General features: G+C 45.3%; 1 protein-coding gene across 1 annotated transcript; it reads right to left on the reverse strand.

Moving 5' to 3' along the window:
* Nucleotides 1–1,685: 1,685 nt before the first annotated feature.
* On the reverse strand, nucleotides 1,686–18,726 carry LOC121459996. The gene is made up of 10 exons (XM_041670082.1): nucleotides 18,651–18,726; nucleotides 16,814–17,034; nucleotides 15,245–15,531; nucleotides 14,575–14,679; nucleotides 12,291–12,431; nucleotides 10,998–11,061; nucleotides 10,580–10,640; nucleotides 9,186–9,277; nucleotides 8,261–8,303; nucleotides 1,686–1,964 (listed from the first exon to the last, which is right to left on the reverse strand). The coding sequence occupies exons 1-10, from the start codon at nucleotides 18,724–18,726 to the stop codon at nucleotides 1,951–1,953; spliced, it is 1,104 nt and encodes a 367-aa protein (XP_041526016.1). The 3' UTR covers nucleotides 1,686–1,950.

An 18,726-nucleotide genomic window follows, 5' to 3' on the forward strand; every position in this document is an offset into this window, starting at 1 on the left:
ACACAGAAAGGAAACAGAAGGTGCAAGATAAAAGAGAGGTAACACCATTTGGCAGAATGTAGATTAATATAAATGGGTTAATTTAAGTTGTAAGAGTTAGCTAGTAACAAGCCTGAGCCATTGGATTAACATTTAAAATTAATTATAAGTTTCTGAGTGATTATTTGGAAAGTGGCAGCAGAACAGAGCTGATCACTGTACCAACGAAAAAAATTCTACATACAAATGTATTTCTTTTTCAAGACATAGTTGGTTGAAGGAATGTGTGTTGGTTTTTCTCTTCTGCCAGCCTGAGACTCCTTCAGACTAGGACCCTCATTCTTCCTTCTTTATGCTCACAACCACCGGCTGGCTTCTGGTGAGACCCAATAACACCATTCTTGGTAAAGGTAGGGAAACAGCTGCTGAATAGGCTGAGGAGTTGACTGAATTGATGGGGCTGGAAATGAGACCCAGATCCCTCCCTCCTATGAACCTTCATGCATCCATCCCAAGGCTTCTGTTCCAGCTGCAGAAAGCACATGACCATCCTCGGGGAGGGAGGCAGCAGGAACCCTGGCAATCACTTCTATGGAGGAGGGAACAAGTTTGAAGACCTTCTCCACAGTGACATCCTCCAGGAAATGACCTCTCATTCTTTCTGCATCAGTTCCTCCTGGCACCAGAACAAGGCCTGAGGATGTCCACATGTCACACCTGTAAATCCTCTCTGTCCTTTAGAGCACCTTGTTTGTAGCCACCTCATTCTCTGCTACACACACACACACACACACACACACACACACACACACAGCTCTGCCTGTCACTCCTCTCTCATTTCCCATGACAACTTCTACAGAACAAACTGGAATGTGTTTGTCAATTGCATTTGTCAGGCTCCTTGGGTTACTTGTAAAGTAGAATGTTCAGCCCGACATGAGTTAAGGAGTAAAGGGTCCTGAAATGTTATGGATTCCAGCACTCAAAGGAAACCTTCAGGATATGTTTTCTCTGTGACTCAGATCTGGTTTCTTCTGCCCTGACTTCAAGCCGACTTTGCCCGAGCGGATGGCAGAGATAGCCACCAGTAACCAGTGACCACAGCAGAAAGCAGACATCTCTCCCTGATATCTCTTCAAGCCTTCTCAAACTTATTCCCATCATCCCTGTAAGGGTCACACGCTGACCTCTAAACTAAGCGTAGCAACCAGAGTAAGGAAAAGACCCATGGTTCAATGTGAAGATATTGTTCCCACAGAGAAAGCCATGGCAGAAGGGCAGAGGGGTGGATGAATAAGAGAGCATGGCTAGGGGTAAAATGGCCAGGGTGTGAGTGTTCCCGTCTACTACCTTCCTCTAGTGTTGTCCGTGGAAGACCCCCTGGGGACCTGTCTGCAGGAGAGACCATGGAAACCACACAGGTGAAGAAGTAAGTGTGCCCAGAACGAGCGTTTTGCTCCCATACCACTAATCTCTTCCCCACCTCGCAGCCTCTGCCCGAAGCTGTAGTAAGCACACAGGTGGCTTGTGTGGATGGTAAAACCTTGGCTGAACTGGGGACAGAGGTAGGAGGAAGCTGGCGGACACGAATCCAGCGTGACCTTTATTCTTCCTGAATCGAGAGACACTTGAGCCAATTTCTGCTTATATTCTTAGCAGCAGCACACAGGGGAGAGGACTTGCTCTAGTTAATTTTCTGTCCACAGCGTGACACTTTATTAAGGCTGTGCAGGACACCATGACAGATCTGCATAATCCAAGTCCTGTCAAGTATGACCTGCAGGAAGAAAACATGTCATGGTAGAGGGATTCCCAGGAGCCTCTGCTGAATCCCTGGGAGCTGCAGGCCTTGCTCTCTGCTTGAGCCTTCATGTCTGGGCTTGAGGCTGACTCCACTTGCCCCTTCTCCATCCTCGCTCAGGTGTCTGGCTTCAGGCTTCTCCCTCAGGCCAGCAGAGTGTCTGAAGTCGTTCACAAAGAGAGCTCTGACAAGAGAAGGTTGAAAAACAAATGCTGTTGCCTGCTTACTAAGCATGGGTCTGCTGTCTTCAAAGGAGCCTTTGTGCTGGTGGAGAGACTCCAGAGGCTCAGATTGCCCCTTCAGTGCACGGGCTTCAGGGTGTGGTCTCTGGGCTGCCACAACACATTTTCCTCAGGGTAGAGTCAGAGAGCCAGAGAATGACAAAGGAGCCCCACTTCCTACCCAAACCACTGAGGTACTAGTCGGGGAACAGAAGCTAAGACAGCACAGGGCGCTCTATTAGGACACAGCAGGGCGTCCTTCACACTGCTTCCAGCTTCTCCCTTCTGAAGAAAACCTGTGTTTGAGCCTAAATTCTCCTTCCTTCTGGCTGTGTGGAAATGGACCTGACCTTTAATCTCCCTGAGCCTCAGTTCTTAGAGAACCTGCTGGGGTAGCCCTCAGCACTGGATAAAACGACTCACAGCAAAGCAATGCAAAGCAATGCTGACAGGATCTCAGTACTTGACCTCAACCTGCATGGCAGAACCATAGTAACAAAAACACCATGATACCGACATAAAAGCAGAAATACAGATCGATGGAATAGAATGGATGACAAAGAAATACACCCACACTGCTACAGTTGCCTACATTTTGACAACACATTATTTAAAAATAAAAGAAGCAAAAAATAATTAAAATTAAAGACTCTCAGCAAATGATAGTAAATTCGGTATTCAATGTAGAGGAAAGGAACGAGATCCTTATCCCTCATCCTACTCCAAAATTTGTCCAAAGTGGAGCAAAGATCTAAATGTAAGATACGAAACTCTGAAACTCCCAGAAGATACAGGCATAGGTTCTCGGGAACCCATTCCGGTAGCTCAGAGCACAGGAGTGAACACTGAGAAATGAGATTCCATGATGGCAAAGGTTTCTGCAAAACAAAGGAAGCGGTCACCAGAGTGAAGGGATAATGGGAGAGAGTCTCTGGCAAGGAGTCAACATCTGGAATGCAGGGGACTCAAGGACCAAAGAAACATCCCGTCAGTACAAGAGCACGGGTCACGAACAGACAGTTGTCAAAAGGAGAAACACAAGTGACCAAGAAATACTTGGAAAAGAAGTTATGCTTCTTCCCACTGAGATTGCTTCCCACCCGGAGTCAGAAAGGGTGTCATCCAGAGAAACAATGACTACAAATACTGCTAGGATGTGGATGGAGAGACAAGCACCGCTGGTGGAAGAGGAAGCTGAGGGAATCCCTTAGAGTGTCGCCAGGAACCCAAAACAACTATCACGTGACTCCTGGGTGGACACCAGATGAAGAACAATTAATAAACAAAATTGGGACATATAAACACCAGAATGTTTTTCGGATCAAAGGATAATTATCCATTCATGGATACCCAGGCTGGTTCCATGTCCTGGCCGGTGTGAATAGTGTAGCCGTGACTATGGCTGTACAGGTGTCTGTGTGGTGCGTTGGTGCGGTTTCCTTCAGGTCTCTATCTAGGAGGGAGCAGATGGGTCATATGGGAGTCCTAGCTTCAGTTTTTTGTTTTCTTTTGTTTTTCTTTCAAGACAGGGTTTCTCTGTTAGCATTGGCTGTCCCGAAACTTACTCTGTAGACCAGGCTGCCCTCAGACTCAAAGATCCATCTGACTCCGCCTCCCAAGTGCTATGATTAAAGGTGTATGCCACCATGCCCAGCTCTGTCTTCAGTTTTCTGAGGACCATGCTGATTTCCATGGTGGCTGCACCAGTGTGTGTGTGTGTGTGTGTGTGTGTGTGTGTGTGTGTGCACGCGCGCGCGTGCGCGTATGTGTGTGTGCATGTATGTGTGTGCGTGCATGCATGTGTGCGTGCGCGTGTGTGTTTGTGGGTGTGTTCTCCGTTCAGTACACCTTTTCTACCATTGGTCGTCATTTATTTTCTTGATCACAGCCATCTGCATCTCACTGGGGTGTGTTACAGCCTTGATGTAATTTCGATTTGCTTATTTCTCTGACAGCTAAGTATACTGAACATTTTCTCCAAATATTTATTGGTCATTTGTACTTATTTTTTCTCCATTTTAAACAAAATAAAAATGATTTAAACAACAATACACTTGATTTGAAGGGGAAACTATCTAAGACTCATATTTTAAAGAGCACTTTACGCCTACTTAAAGATGCGTTGCCCCACATGTAACAGCTGTGCACAACAAAATCTATAAACTTGTCCTTTTACAATACCAAATGAAACACACCAAAGTTCTCCAATCAAAGTATGCAAGGGTTATTATGCTGTTGGGTCTTTGTTGTTGAGACAATGGGAACAAAACAACTTACTGGAATCTAAAGCCTACAAGATGAATGGATGTGTCGTTAATAAAGAAGAGGGTTTCCACAGAACCAGAACATCTCCGTGCCTTCTCCATTTAATGTCAACAGAAACATAAGATTGACCATTAAGTTTAGGTTTTTTTTTTTTTTTTAAAGAACAATAGCTAGTTCCAGGACAGGCTCCAAAACCACAGAGAAACCGTGTCTCGAAAAACCAAAAAAAAAAAAAAAAAAAAAAAAAAGAAAAGAAAAAAAAGAACAATGTGATTGTGCACATAAACCACTTACTTCCTGTCCCATCAAAGGGGTGGGGGTGAAAAAAAAAAGGACAGAGGGGAAAAAAAACATCCTGTAGTAGTGAGGCCAGGGTGAAGCTGGCCGTCATTTCTAGTTGGAAATGTCTTGGGGTGAAGGGATAGGTTCACTTGTTAGCAGATACCTCCTGCTTGCTGCTGGCCTTCTCCTCCTCGTCCTCCTCCAACTGTGCAGGTGTGTCTGCCTCACTATCTGCTGCCCAGAAAACTGGAAACTTAACAGCCTCATTGGCAATTCCTGCCACCCACCAGTTTGCTGAGTTGAGCACGTCCCTCGGTCTTTCACGATCCGACTGAACCATCCTGCTCCACGCTGCTCAACTAATGCTCGTCTCGTCTGCGTTCAGGAGTCTCCTCAGCAGCCATTCTATAAATAGGTTTCAGCTCTCCAAAAAGAAGCCCCTCTGTATTTCTTCTTTTGAAAACTGCTCATTCAATAATTTTGCTCATTTAGTGATTGAAAGATTTCGGGGGAAAAGATTAATTTTTTAGTTCTTTCTACAAGCTTGACATTAATGCTTTGTTGGAGGCATAGCTGGCAAAGATGCTCTCCCTTCCTGTCTGCTGTCAGCTCACTCTGGTCATCTCTTCCTCTGCCATGCAAACACTTTTACATTTTCTGTCATCCCATGATAAATTATTCTTAATAATATTTAACCTGTTAGAGAATGTGTGTGTGTGTGTCCATGTATATGATGTAAAAGTAAAAAGGGAAAGAAAGGTGAAGGAAAGGACAGTGAGCGGGCGTTAATATGGCCAAAGCACCTGAATGTGGACGCCGTCGTGAAGCCTCCACTTTTTACAATCAAATACGCTAATGAAAATAATCTGGCTGGTGAGAGTAAAAGTGAATGTATTATTTCTTTTATTAGTCCTCAGTGGAGAGAATGAGGCACAGTGAGGTTAAATATACTCCCTGAAGAACTGGAATTGGAAACTAGGAATTCTGACTCCTGTCAACAGATTTGGCTTTTATCTGGGAAATATGTGTTAACAGTATCATGTCTTCCCTCTAGTGGCCTATTTGGGAACTGACCAGCTCCTGCCAATCAAGCCCAGGGCTTGTGCCTTGCCTGGGCCAGCCACCATTGCTCTTCCAGGTTAGGAAAAGGGGCAGCTGAAGTGCACATAATGCCCATTCTCCGTTCATTCAGGGCCTGTAGGTGAGGGGTGGGAGGGAGATGTGTGGTCTCACGGACCCAGGGCTCCCGTCTCGGTCTCTGGGACTCTCCTTCCTCATCTTTGCTCCAGCTCTTCCCTTTCCTGGCAGATTAGACAATCTGAGGCATTTGCTGCACTGTCCAGGTTCTGAACTAGATTTGTCTGCATTTTTTCATGGTCACCCAACGAGGCAGGTGTTACCCTTATTCTCAGGCTTCAACAGTATAAAACTATAGGCCTACCATGCCTACTCATGGCTGCCTGTCATAAAGGTCCTGGGATCCTTCAGCCTCTGAAGTCAGAACTTTGAACCTTCTGGAATTCAAGAAGTGTTGCGATAGTATTAACTGTCAACTCAACAGAATTTATGACCACCCAGCCTAGTCGTGCCTGTAGGGGATTGTCTTGATAGAGGTTAGAGGACCCCCACCACACACACACACACACACACACACACACACACACACACGCTACGGGTGGTACCAATCCCTGGGTTACGTAGAAAGGCTAGCCTTGCTCAGCATGTCCTCATCACCCTGCTTCTTGAGAGTGGCTGCAATGTGACAGGCTGCTGCTTCTGTGACTTCCCATATGATAGATGGTCATTGTGAGGTTTGAGTCTAAATAAACCCTTTGTCCCTTAAGTTACATTAGTCAGACATTCCTGTCACGACAACTAAGATGCACGGTATCTTGCCCTTCTACTTGTCCCTAAGCAGACCCCAAAGTGACACTTACACACAGAGAAAACGGCTTGGGAGTATATTTCTCACACAAGAGAGGAGAGTCAGGTGCAGAGGCGCAGCTAATTGGGGTTCAGGGCCAGGGCTCTGTGTGGCTTTTTCCCCATCATCTGTTTAAAACATGAGGCCCACCTCTTGGTTGGCACATCTTCCTGGCATGCCATTCCTCTGGATGGAACCAGCATTGGCTTCAGATGGTCCCAAGAGTTGTCAGGACTGCAAGTCCTGCCCACTGTCTGAACTAAAGGGGCCATTCACCATCCTGTCCCTTCTCAAGCACATTCATGCCTTTGGTTTGTTCTTACAGATGGGTCCTCCTGAAGCAGCCCTATGCTGACATACATGTCTGTTGATGCTTTCCCCTGGTCAGCTTCAGTAAGTGAAAACCCAAACTCTAGAGAAAGGACTGGTAGGGGGTGACTGTGAAGAATCACTGGAGAGAAAGAAGATTAAGGCCAGAGTCACCCAAGCTGGGGCCAGAGAGTCCCATGGTGATACTTAATTGAGCATTCTTATCACAGTCCTGTCTGGTCCCATCGATATCCTACAGGCACTGGGGGTCACTGAGTATCTGTATCTCACACCAAAGAGACGAGAAGACATAAATAAGAGACTTTAGACATTAGAAGACACTAGCCACCATGAGGAATACTTGTCACAGTTTGGATTTTTCTGGAGACTCCTCTAGGTTCTGATCTTCTTCCCCTCTACTAGTTATCTAGTTGAGAGTACGTCCCAATACTCTCAACTAGATAAAAGTCATCAGGAACCAAGGGTCCTGAACAGATGGGTAAAGGAGCCCAGAAAAAGAAAGAATGGGACTCACAGAAGGGACACAGGAAGTTGGTGACAGTGATGATTAATGCCGATCATCAACATGACAGAGTCTAGAGCCACTTCTGGGCCTATCAAGTAGATAGTTGATATGCTGAACTAATGGAGATGGGAAGACCCACCCTGAGTGTGCTGCACATCATTCTGAAGATGGATCCAAGACATATTCAGGACAAAGTAAGAGAAACACTAGCATTCACCTTTGCTACCTGATTACAGACAAAATGTGACCCCAAGCTCTTGCTGCTGTGCCTTCCCCACCATAATGGATTGTGCCCTCAAACCAAATAAACCCTTTCTTCCACTAGGTGCTTCTTGTCACATATTTGGTCACTGCATTAGGAAAAGTAACTAACATATCGACTGAACCGGGATTTAAGTCTGTCCCTAATGCCCAGCTCAGTTCTGTTCATTCCAGGAACTCCATCCTAACACTTAACACTATGGGGAAAAAATCTATTTCAGGAATATTCCTATAATAAGAGTCACTATGAATAGAAAAGCCTCAGAAAATTATTGTAATCATAATTGCTATGGAGTGAGTGTCTCGGGAACCTCATTGTCACATTGGTCACTGCGAAGGATATTGTACAATAAAATCTTAATGACTAAAGTATAACTCAGAAACCTTGCTAAGGCACCGAGGAGTGTACAACTCCAATAATTTCTCTTTAATATAGATCAGTGAATAGTCCTAGAAACCCACTTATAACCAACCTAACCCCTCTAGAATGGGCTATCTCAGGAACCCCAGTGTAATACTGTAGAGTTGACTTTCCAGGAGCCCAGCTGCGGTAAGGTTGATCCAGGCATTTGTTCTATGGCTTCATGATTTTATTTATACCTGTTTTCAGTATCCTTCCCATGGGATATTCAACACTGAAGAGGGAGGTGGTATTGGGGCATTCTGGGATGAATATGAAAAAGAAAACTTACTTTTAATCAGCCAATTGATGAAAGAGCCTGGGAAGCTTTTGTCCTGGAAAAATAAAGCAAAAATCAAAAAACTCATAGCAAGTGTATACCTACTGTGTTCCAGGCTCGGTGTTCCATGTAAACATGGCACCGACTTTGCAACATGAGGATAACAGACAAAAAAAAAGCAGACTTGGAGATGGTAATGGCTTTGCCCAGGCCTAACATTGAACGGTCACAACACTGTTCCTAAATTCTTGACTCCAGACTTTGCCCCACTTCTGAGGGCTGAGAGGCAGTGGACTATTGACCCCGAGATCCCACCTTGTAGAAGAACCCAGGAACTGCCCCAAGTTCCTGGCCATATCTCAGCCTGGACAGCTAGGGTGGGGAGGATATAGCCAAGGCCACCAGAATGACTGCCCCAGCACCCTGAAGGCTCTGTGTATGAAGATGCCAAGAAATAAACTTGATTGGTTTATTTTTAAATCAATGGCAAAACAGAGTAAGTCAATAGTTTTATAGTTCCTACTCTGTTCCACGTGTGCCAGGCCCTTTCTCACCGAATCATATTTACAGTACTGAGCACCATCAATCGAAGTACATGTTACTTAATGGGCCAGTAAGACATTGTAAAACTTGCCAGTTCAACTATGCTTTCCTGTTGAATACAAGACACCAACTTGAGGTATGCTATGACATAGGGAAGCAGGTATCCTGGAAGAGACACGGTGATAAATGTGTAGCTATGAAAATTACCCTACCTGCCACAAGAAAACGGCGGTTCAGATGTGAGGGCATGGTGCTTGTGGCTACACAGCCATTCAAAATCAAAGCTCAGGCTGGCTCTCTTAATGGTGCCGCTTGGACACATATCCCAACCAAGGAGACCTCAGGTGGGGAGACCCGGGTCCTCTGAGTCCTCAACAGAACTGGCTACTCATACCTTAAAATCCATGTGGTAAGAGCGTTCATATAGTAGAGGCTGTGGGGTACTGGTCAGGTTGTTGTCTCCCAACATCCCGAAGGAAGCAATATCTGATGGAGAAAAAGAAGCAGGAAACAATGGAAAGAACTTGGAAGACAGGAGACATTCACCTGATGAAAACAGAGGCTCATACATCTCCCTTGTCATCCCTGTCAAGATTAATCCCCAGCTGTTGAGTGCGCACTGAGGACACGGAACCCCACCGTCATCCATCCAGGGTGATGGGTGCTCTCGGACTGGCAATGGCAAACCACCTCTCCTACAAGGTAGACCTCTCCTTTCTCAGGCCCGCCAGACTCCTTCCTTCCCTCCTACAACACTTGCCACTTCCCTTCCACGCCTCGTTCCACTCATCTGCCCATTTTTCCTTCCCCCTTTTCCCATCTCAGTAGCTTACTTTTCCCTTGACTTGGTCACAGTCCATCTCACCTCCCCTTGTCTTCCTACCCGTCTGCTAACAGACCCTTCCTTCCATCTATCACTTATCCATCAGTAATATATCATGCATGCACACTGCAACGCCATTGCTCTTTGTCCATCAATCCTCCCTTTCCCCTTTCCTCAAATCCCTTTATTTCTGTTTCCTTTTCCCTCCATCCCCATTTGTCTGTATTTTATTTTATCTTTCCATCACTCCTTCTGCCTTCCACTATCCACCGCAACCCCGCCCCATCCTCCTAAGTGTCCACCACTCCATCTTCTTCTCACCATTTTCTGTCTCTCATTCCCATTTCTGCTTTCCCGTTCACTCATGTCCACCACATCCATTCCTTCCCTTTCCATTTCATGCACCAGTAGAGTTTATTTGGGGGGGGAGGGGAGGTCTACTCTGTCCCCAATCTGGACTGTGAGAGAAATGGAAGGGCAAGTCCCCCTCAAAGAGCTCCAGCCTACTGCAAAAGACAGCCAGGAAGTAAACATTTCACACAATGCAGTGAATGATGACACACCCCAAAGGTTGTAGGGGTCCTGAGGAGGGGCTTTGCTGGGAGAGAGCTTTAAAGGCTTTGAGATGAACCAAACATGGTGATTACACTGGAGGAAGAAGGGATATTTAAGGCATCAGTAGCTGGAGTGGGAAGTCCTGCAGAACTCAGCCGTTATGTCCTCAAACCTTAGGAAGTATATGGAGGCGGCTTGGGTACTCCACTAAAGGAAGATGAGGGGAACACTAGGGACAGCTTCAGAAAAGACCTTGACAACATGCCCTGAGGCGTGAAATTGATTCCCCAAGAAATGGGGATCTGAGTTGTGACTCAGAAAGGTCTGTCTTCAGCTGTATAGGAGTCGGTACTGTGGCTACCGTAGCAGTCAATACAACAAAGCGGTGTGCAAGCAACAGCTCTACTTACTTTTCAGGATGACCAACTGTTGGTTGACGATGTAAAACCAGAATCGGACCACTGGGCACAACTGCAATACAAAGGATGGGAGGCCTTGCTAAGAGGGTACTTGTCCATACCTGATGAGTATTTACATGCCGAATCAATCTTTGTAATCTAGGACACTTTGCAGGATGGAGAAAGTCTATTATAAACATGTCACAATCTTCCTCTTACACAGACCTAAGCTGTCTGCTACAATCACCTCTCAAACGTTGTCTTTTTTTCTGTCCCTTCTTCAGAAACAGGGGTTGTGAAAAAGGACAGGAAAGAGACTCTACACAGCTCAGGCTTATGCCCACATGGGTTAGTCCTCCATCCCGCTAGCTACAGAGCCTTCTCCATATCTTGTGTTCAGCGTCTGTCGGGGCCATGTTGTCAGACTTACTATGTTGGGCAAGGACATGCTCAAGGACCACTTCATCATCGATTCCATCATTGAGGAGAACATGCTGAGGAAGGGAAAGGGTAACACTGATGATGATCATCACCACTAGGACTTTGAATACTGTGCTGTACAATCTGAAAAATGATTATGTCTCTGTTGTTCAATCAGCGGTTCTCAACCTGTGTGCTGTGACCCCTTTGGTGGCTGAACAACCCTTTCACGGGGGTCACATATTAGATATCCTGCATATCAGATACTTCTATTATGATTTATAACAATAGAAAAAATTAAGTTATGAAGTAATAATCAAAATAATTTTATGGTTGCAGGTCACCACAACAAGAGGAAATGTATTAAAGTGTCAATACATTAGAAAGGTTAGAACCACTTTGTTAAATTAAACAAGTATGTGTTTTTCAGACCTCCCCCGTGAACCTAGCTTAGATCTCTCAGGTAGACCACTAATGTCTTTTTTTTTTTCCGAGACAGGGTTTCTTTGTAGCTTTGGTGCCCATCCCGGAACTAGCTCTTGTAGACCAGGCTGGCCTCGAACTCCCAGAGATCCGCCTGCCTCTGCCTCCCGAGTGCTGGGATTAGAGGGGTGCGCCACCACCGCCCAGCCACTAATGTCTTTTTAAGATTACATTTTCCCACCCTTTCTTTAATCCATCCCTGAATTTATCCATGCATGTTTGTCCTCACTTTTCTTCCTTCCTTCCTTCCTTCTTTCCTTCCTTCCTTCCTTCCTTCCTTCCTTTCTTCCTTCTTTCCATCCATCCATCCACTTCTCATCCAACCAGCTTTCCCTTCATTTCCCCCTCATTTTCACTCCCATGATTTTTTTTCCCAGTGTGTCTCCAGGAACAACAGTATCTAGTAGCTCAATATGTTCTGCAGAAATGCATGATGAATATAAGGCAACTTCTTCCCTACAGAGCTCATACAGGCACGTCAGGAATGACAGGCTAGTGTGAAAATTGATGTGGCAAAACTCCTACCCAGGATCTCTCCATGAGAACTTGGAAAAAGGAGCACCCAGTAGTCTCCACAAGTGGATACTGTCAGGGAGGTCTGTGCTTCTGGCCCACAGGAATCCCCTTCTGCTTGGGATTCCAAGATCCTTGAGACAGAAGCTTGACTGGAAGGAGGGAATTAAAAAATAGGAAACACTAGTGGTAGAGTTTGCTAGCATCTTGGTCAGATACCAGGGAGACTGGTGACTACTCTATGCATAGCACCATCGCACACCATGTTCTGTTTGCTGGTACCCAGTTTTCCTGGGTTTCTACCTACCCTGTCTCGACTTGGATCCCAGTGAATACTGCTTTGCAGCTCTTCACAGAAAATGAGACTTGACCAGGCTCAGTCTGTTCCAAATTCAAGGGGACCATGATGTTCACATCCACGGTGGAGCCACTGAGAAATTTGAGCATCCTGGGTGCATGGGAGAAGGCTGTTAGATGTCGCATGCATGTCTGCATGGAAGAAGGCTGTTAGATATCTCATGCATGTCTGCATGGGAGAAGGCTGTTAGATGTCGCATGCATGTCTGCATGGAAGAAGGCTGTTAGATGTCGCATGCATGTCTGCATGGGAGAAGGCTGTTAGATATCACGTGCATGTCTGCATGGGAGAAGGCTGTTAGATGTCACGTGCATGTCTGCATGGGAGAAGGCTGTTAGATGTCACGTGCATGTCTGCATGGGAGAAGGCTGTTAGATGTCACGTGCATGTCTGGGACCACTCTAAAGGTTTTACAGTAACTTGCAAAGAGGGGTAGATACTTGTGGGTGAGAGGTGACTGATAGATATAATTCAAAAAGGATTCCTAATTTCCTATGTCTAAATTTTATTTGTTTTATTATATATATATACATAAAATCAATAAAATAGTTTATTTGAATAGGTAATGCTTATCCATAGCTTAAAACTCAAAGATAAAAAGTGTTAGTGGAAGGCTGCCCTCTACCCTGTCCACCAGTAGCTCTGCTGAACTCAGGTAGTATCACCAGTATTAGTATCTTCTCCTGGAGTTACATGTGTGCCCACAACCATTCACGTGCAATGTGTGTGTATAATTGTTTATGTGTGTGCATGTGTGATGGTGTGCATGTGACGGTGTGTATGTATGATGGCAATGATGATGATGTATGTAAGAGAGAGAGAGAAATATGGTGATTCAGTTTGTGTGTGTAGTGTGTGTGTTGGTGTGTATGCATATCTGATGGTATGTTCCTGAAGCTCATGTATTTGGATTAGCCTACCAGTCAATAAGCTTCAGGGATCCCTCTATCTCTGTCCTCAGCAGCACTGGGGTGACAGGCACAGATCCTGGCCCAGGTCTGAACTTGTGTCGTCAAGCTTGTGTCACGGGCATTTTTCCAAACGAGCGCTTTCCCTGTCTTTATGTGTAATCCGATTGAATGTCTCTGAGGTCCTATTGGCTGTTTGGTAAAATGGATGCAGTATCTCCGTCCCTTGGAGATCTACGGTAGGAATTGAGAAGAGAACTCAGAGGAACTACCACCCCACAACCTGGGCTGTGTGAAGTACTCAAGAATGCTAGACACATTTCGTCACAATTGCCAGGTCTCTGTAAGATAATTTAGCAATGGTTATCAAAGTCTATAAATTACAGGGTGGTGATATAGTTCAGTAACTGAATATTTGCCTGGTTTATATGAGGTCTTGGGTTCAACACCCAGCACAGCAAATAAATAGATGATAGATAGATAGATAGATAGATAGATAGATAGATAGATATGAATTGTACTCAAGAGACTTTCTAATAATTGGAGAGTTGACAGATTCATTACTTGAACTGATCACAGAGTTATTCAAAAGACTGTGTGAACAACCTGGTGTTAGTTACAGGACAGCTCACGAACACCATGCTGTGGGTGGTGTTTATTATCTTTCAGAATGGTTGTGGGAAAAGAACAGAAAAGACACCAACTGAGATCTTAAAGGCCACTGCCTCTCTTTTGTAAGATTGGAGGCTGTTTTCTTTTGCATTTTAATTTTCTCCCCAAGTTTGCTTCAACACAGACTCAGAATGCAGCAGAAAAGCAAAAAGCTTTCTTTGCATCTCTGTCCTGCCACTACTGCCATCCCAAGAAACTGTATACGTATTCAGACAGTATCAAGATCTTTTGAAAATGCTAAGAAAAACTAAAGACCACCAAAAAAAAAACCACTTGCTATCTCTAGGACTTTCCTCCGCTTGCTTTTCTCACCATGTTAGTTACTTTGCATCACTGTGATCAAATGTCCAACAGAAAGAGCTTGAGGCAGAAAATGGTGTTTTGATCTACAGTTTAGAAACATTTCAATTCTTTTGCTGGGGAAGGCATGGCAATGGGATCATATGGTGGAGGACACTAGCTCATGTCATGGCAGAGAAGAGAGCCGCTGGAGCTCAAGGACAGGCTGTGATCTTCCAAGGCCTGCTTCCAGTGACAAACTTCAGCCTGACTCCTAAATGTTCCAAGGCACCCCAAAACCACACTAGAGTTCAAAGAGTGAACCTGCAGAGGACAGTTCCGATTCACACCATAACATTCCTCATTTTGCTCACCCGGAAAAGTTGATGGTCAACTTGGTCTGAAGTTCAAGTTCAAGGCTAGATGAAGCAAAGACCTTCCATGACAATTGGACAATATCGAAGCGGGTGACATTGAGCCTGCAGAAGAGGAACAGTGAGGTGAAGCAGAAAAGTCAGTTTGGTCTCCTTGGCTCTCTGCTCAGGTTGTAGCGGCTGCCCTTCCCTCTGTTCCATGCCTGTCCCTCCTTAACCTTGATTTCTGTTCTGAGTCCCATTCCTACAAATCCTAAACCAGGAAAGTGTCAGCCATTAACTGTCTTTGCAGTTGATTAAGATGGTAAGAGAAAATGCAGATACCCTGTTGAAAGCCTCATCTGGTAACTATGGGATTATCTTGAAACAAAGGGATTCTTTTACTCACTGGGGGACAGGTGATAAGAGATAAGTGGTCAGAGCATCTGTGATATGTTTTCCTGGTGTGACTTAGAATATAGCAGAGCTCAGATAAGCTCACATAAACCCAAAAGTTGGACCACATTAGAGAAACACTAGGCAGCCACTAAGGCTTTGGAAGAGCAGGTGGTGACTTCCCAGTGCCAACTTCTTAAAGAGAGTCAATCCGACCAAAGTCTTCCGGGAGTCTGGAACCATCTCTGATCAATGCTTTATAGAGTCGTTTTATTGCTAAAGAACTCAAACTCACCAGCCATTGAGTTTCCCAGAATTCATGTTCTTCAGAACATCATTCATGCCAGAGAGACTTCCATGGCCACAAAGGCCTCCCAGGGAGCCCTTGCAGATCAGGCCTTCCACAGCCTTGGTCCCTGCTGCCTCCAGGAGGTCATTTTTGATACCAAATGATAGACTGCCACCCAGGAGAAGCGTCTGTAGCTCTTCTCTCTCCAGGGCTAGATTCTGGTTGTTGAGAATAACAGCGCTCAGCAGCCCTTCCTGGCTCAGGATGTCCTGGTTGAGGACAGGTTTTGACAACTATTGGTTAAGGAGGTTGCCAGCTCTCTCAAATGGTGCCCTCACATTAATCGTGATGAACTGATGGGGGCAGCCCCATAATCCTCTGGAACCTTCACGTGGACAACATCTTCAGATGGTACTTCCCCAGTGAGACCAGAGCATTTAGGGATACCAAACCTTGATCCAGGGTGGCAGGCTACAGCTCTCTCCAGACAGAGGTCATAAGGTCATAAGAGAGCATACTGAACCTCTGCCACATCCAGTTCTCCTTCTCTCACATCTTTGAGCCCATCCACATCCGCTGATATCTAGACCCAGGTCAGTCTTGAGTTATAACTTTACTTTTATCAATGCCTTCCAGACTCTGGCACATAACCAGACCAGGCTAGTACATATGATATGGGATTTGCCCACTCACCCCTGGAAACCTATAAGAATCAGACACTTTTGTCTTATCATTTTGAAGGAAAGGTCCTCTCTCACTTCAAGGCCAAATTATGGCTGCCTGTGACCTTAGTGATATCTCTCTCCAGAATGCTCTTCCACATCTGAGACTTATAGCTGGTGCTGAGCCTGTGACTCTCCTTTTAAAGCTCATCCAAAGGTAGTTTCCTGTCAGCACCTTTCAGTGAACCTGCTTTAATTTCTAACACAAGGATGACCTTGACTTAGAATTTGCATAATCTTTATGTAACCTACAGCCCGAGGGACCAAAACCAAAAGATACCCTAAGCCCAAACTAACAGTGACTACTGAATAACCATTCATGATCAAGATTGATTAAGGCCATTGGACAAACTCAAATCCAGGAAAACCGCTCACTAATCCTGTTCCAGATTAAATAGATCCCCAGAAAACCAAGCTCCCAACTGATCATCCCTTGACTATCCATCCTAAATCCATAGTAGATATTTGTCAGTCCTGCTCCAGACTGATCAAACCTTCCATAAAATTGATCCAACATCACCTTCACCACAACAACCGGAATGACCTATCACCACGAGTCAGGCCATTTGTTCAAACTGCTCAGACTGAGCCACGTCACCAGATGACCCAATCCCAGGCCGACCATTTGTTGACCCTGCTTCAGATTAACCTGGGCCACCAGATAACACAGCCCCAGACAGACCAGAGCTACCACCTCGGACCTGGAAGCACTTCTTGGATGAGCATCATAATGGTAGCCCTTGCCTGTGAAGTTCGTGACATCTGCCACTGAAAGGCTGGACTATCTTGAGCACTTGTGACCTTAATATACAGGACTGCTTATACTCTTTTGACCCAACTGACCAAAGGATACTTGGCTGGTGATGCCACTTGTGTCCAGGGAGTCTGAAACAGTGACCTTGAGACTATCAAGTTCACTCACACTGTCTTGGTTGACTTCAGGGACCTTTACAGATGAAGCAATAGTCAGAGGAGCCAGTTTTTCACTGTTGGCTCCAAGATCAATGTATTCACTTTTGTCATCAGCAAGAAGATCTGTAGACAGCCCACTATTGTCTCCAATTCCAAAGCCTGCTGATACAAAGACATGGTTCAGTCCTGGGACACAAGCTCCCATTGGGGTCAGGAAATTAGGTATTCAACCCGAGGCCACTTGTGATCATACCCTGGAGCCAGCTTCCTTACAAAAGGAAAACCAAGGTTTGGTCTTGCACCTGAGCTCAGGAGGCAATGAAAAGTCAGATAGAGGACCACACTGGGTCATCTAGGGTGAAGAGAAGTAGCTGCTTTGACTGCTCACAGCTTCCCTGATCTTGATTTACACACACACACACACACACACACACACACACACACACACACACTTTATTCTTCTATTTCAATGCTGGGGATGAAACCCGGGGATTTGTTAATGTTGGGTAAGCACTTGTTTCTAGTACTGGGCTATCCTCCTACTTCTATATCTTGGCTTTAGCAACCTAGGAGCCCCAGAGGATGTCTGAAATCATAGATAGGACAGCTCTTCTCCCCTTTTAATCAATGTTTTTCCCAACTATATATTTCCTTTTGTCAGATGAAATTTCTGTTCTTTCCATCAAAATTAGACCTAAGATAGAATCTCAAGGAGTGTGGTTCAAGGTGAGAACTCTTCAGAGATAATGGAGCCAAGCTGTAGACCCAGAAGGTAGGAGTGGTTTGTAAAGGCTTGGTCATAAGACCAGAAGCTGTAAGTCTGTGTTGTGTGTTCTCCTAGTAGCTGCTTAAGCCCTTGCCTATGTTCTTGTAACAGGCACTTAAGGACTGCTTGAGGCCACAGGATAGAATCCTGGCTTGGCATCTGGGCTTTTGACTTTGGCTCAGACTCCTGTTTTCTGCCTCCTGGACATGTCAATCATCTGTCCCCCTAACTTAGCTCTTTACCCTGTACGGTTGAAGGCACAGGGATAGGTCGTTGTCTTAAACTGGATTCCAGGAAGAGCAAACCTCAAAAGACAGACCCTCTGCAGATGAGAACCACTGTCTATGAGTGGGGGCCACACCCCAGAGCAGAAGTGATGTCTTGTGAGAACCAGATGAATCTCCTTGAGTAATGACACCAGTAACAGCTTCAGAACACCCTATAGAACCAGGATGGAGACAAAGATGAACTAGACCACACCTTGATCCTGAATCCTCATCATACAGTCCTCTTGCCCCTTGCTAGAGCCCTAAAGATGAACTTGTGGGGAGCACTAGACTCCTTTATTTGTTCCTTTTGAAATGCGTCCATTAAATCTCCCCTCTCTGCTTTGCTCACCGTTGTTCATGTCTGTAATGAGCATATTGTGGCCGTGGCTGGACCTACAATGTTGGGGCGCCAGAACTGAGGCTTTTGCTCTTTAGGGAAAACTTTGATCATTAGAGCTGAAGGCTAGAAAGACCTACCTGGGAAGCGGGTATAAAAATGGAAGACTATGTTGAGACAATCAATAATGGAAAGAAAGTAGTTTACATCAAATAGGTGATCTGGATGACAAGATGTGGTCCAAAAGGGACAAGATGCCTCTAAGAGAGAGTACAGTGCCTCCAGAAGCTTTTGGAGACACTGGCAGATCTTGTTACTCTGATGGGTCAGCTACAAGGAGAGATGTCAATTTGTCTTTTGGGATGTTTCCTTGGACATAACCTCCAAGAAGGATGGGGTGGCTCACCTAAGCTGTAGCTGAATAAAAGATGTCTCTTGTTAACCAGACAGCCAAGGAAGAGGAACATCCACAAGAGTCTCAT

The sequence above is a fragment of the Microtus oregoni genome, unplaced genomic scaffold (genome assembly GCF_018167655.1).
Source record: "Microtus oregoni isolate MIOR12 unplaced genomic scaffold, Mior012 000020F_ref0000438, whole genome shotgun sequence".
NCBI lineage: Eukaryota > Metazoa > Chordata > Mammalia > Rodentia > Cricetidae > Microtus > Microtus oregoni.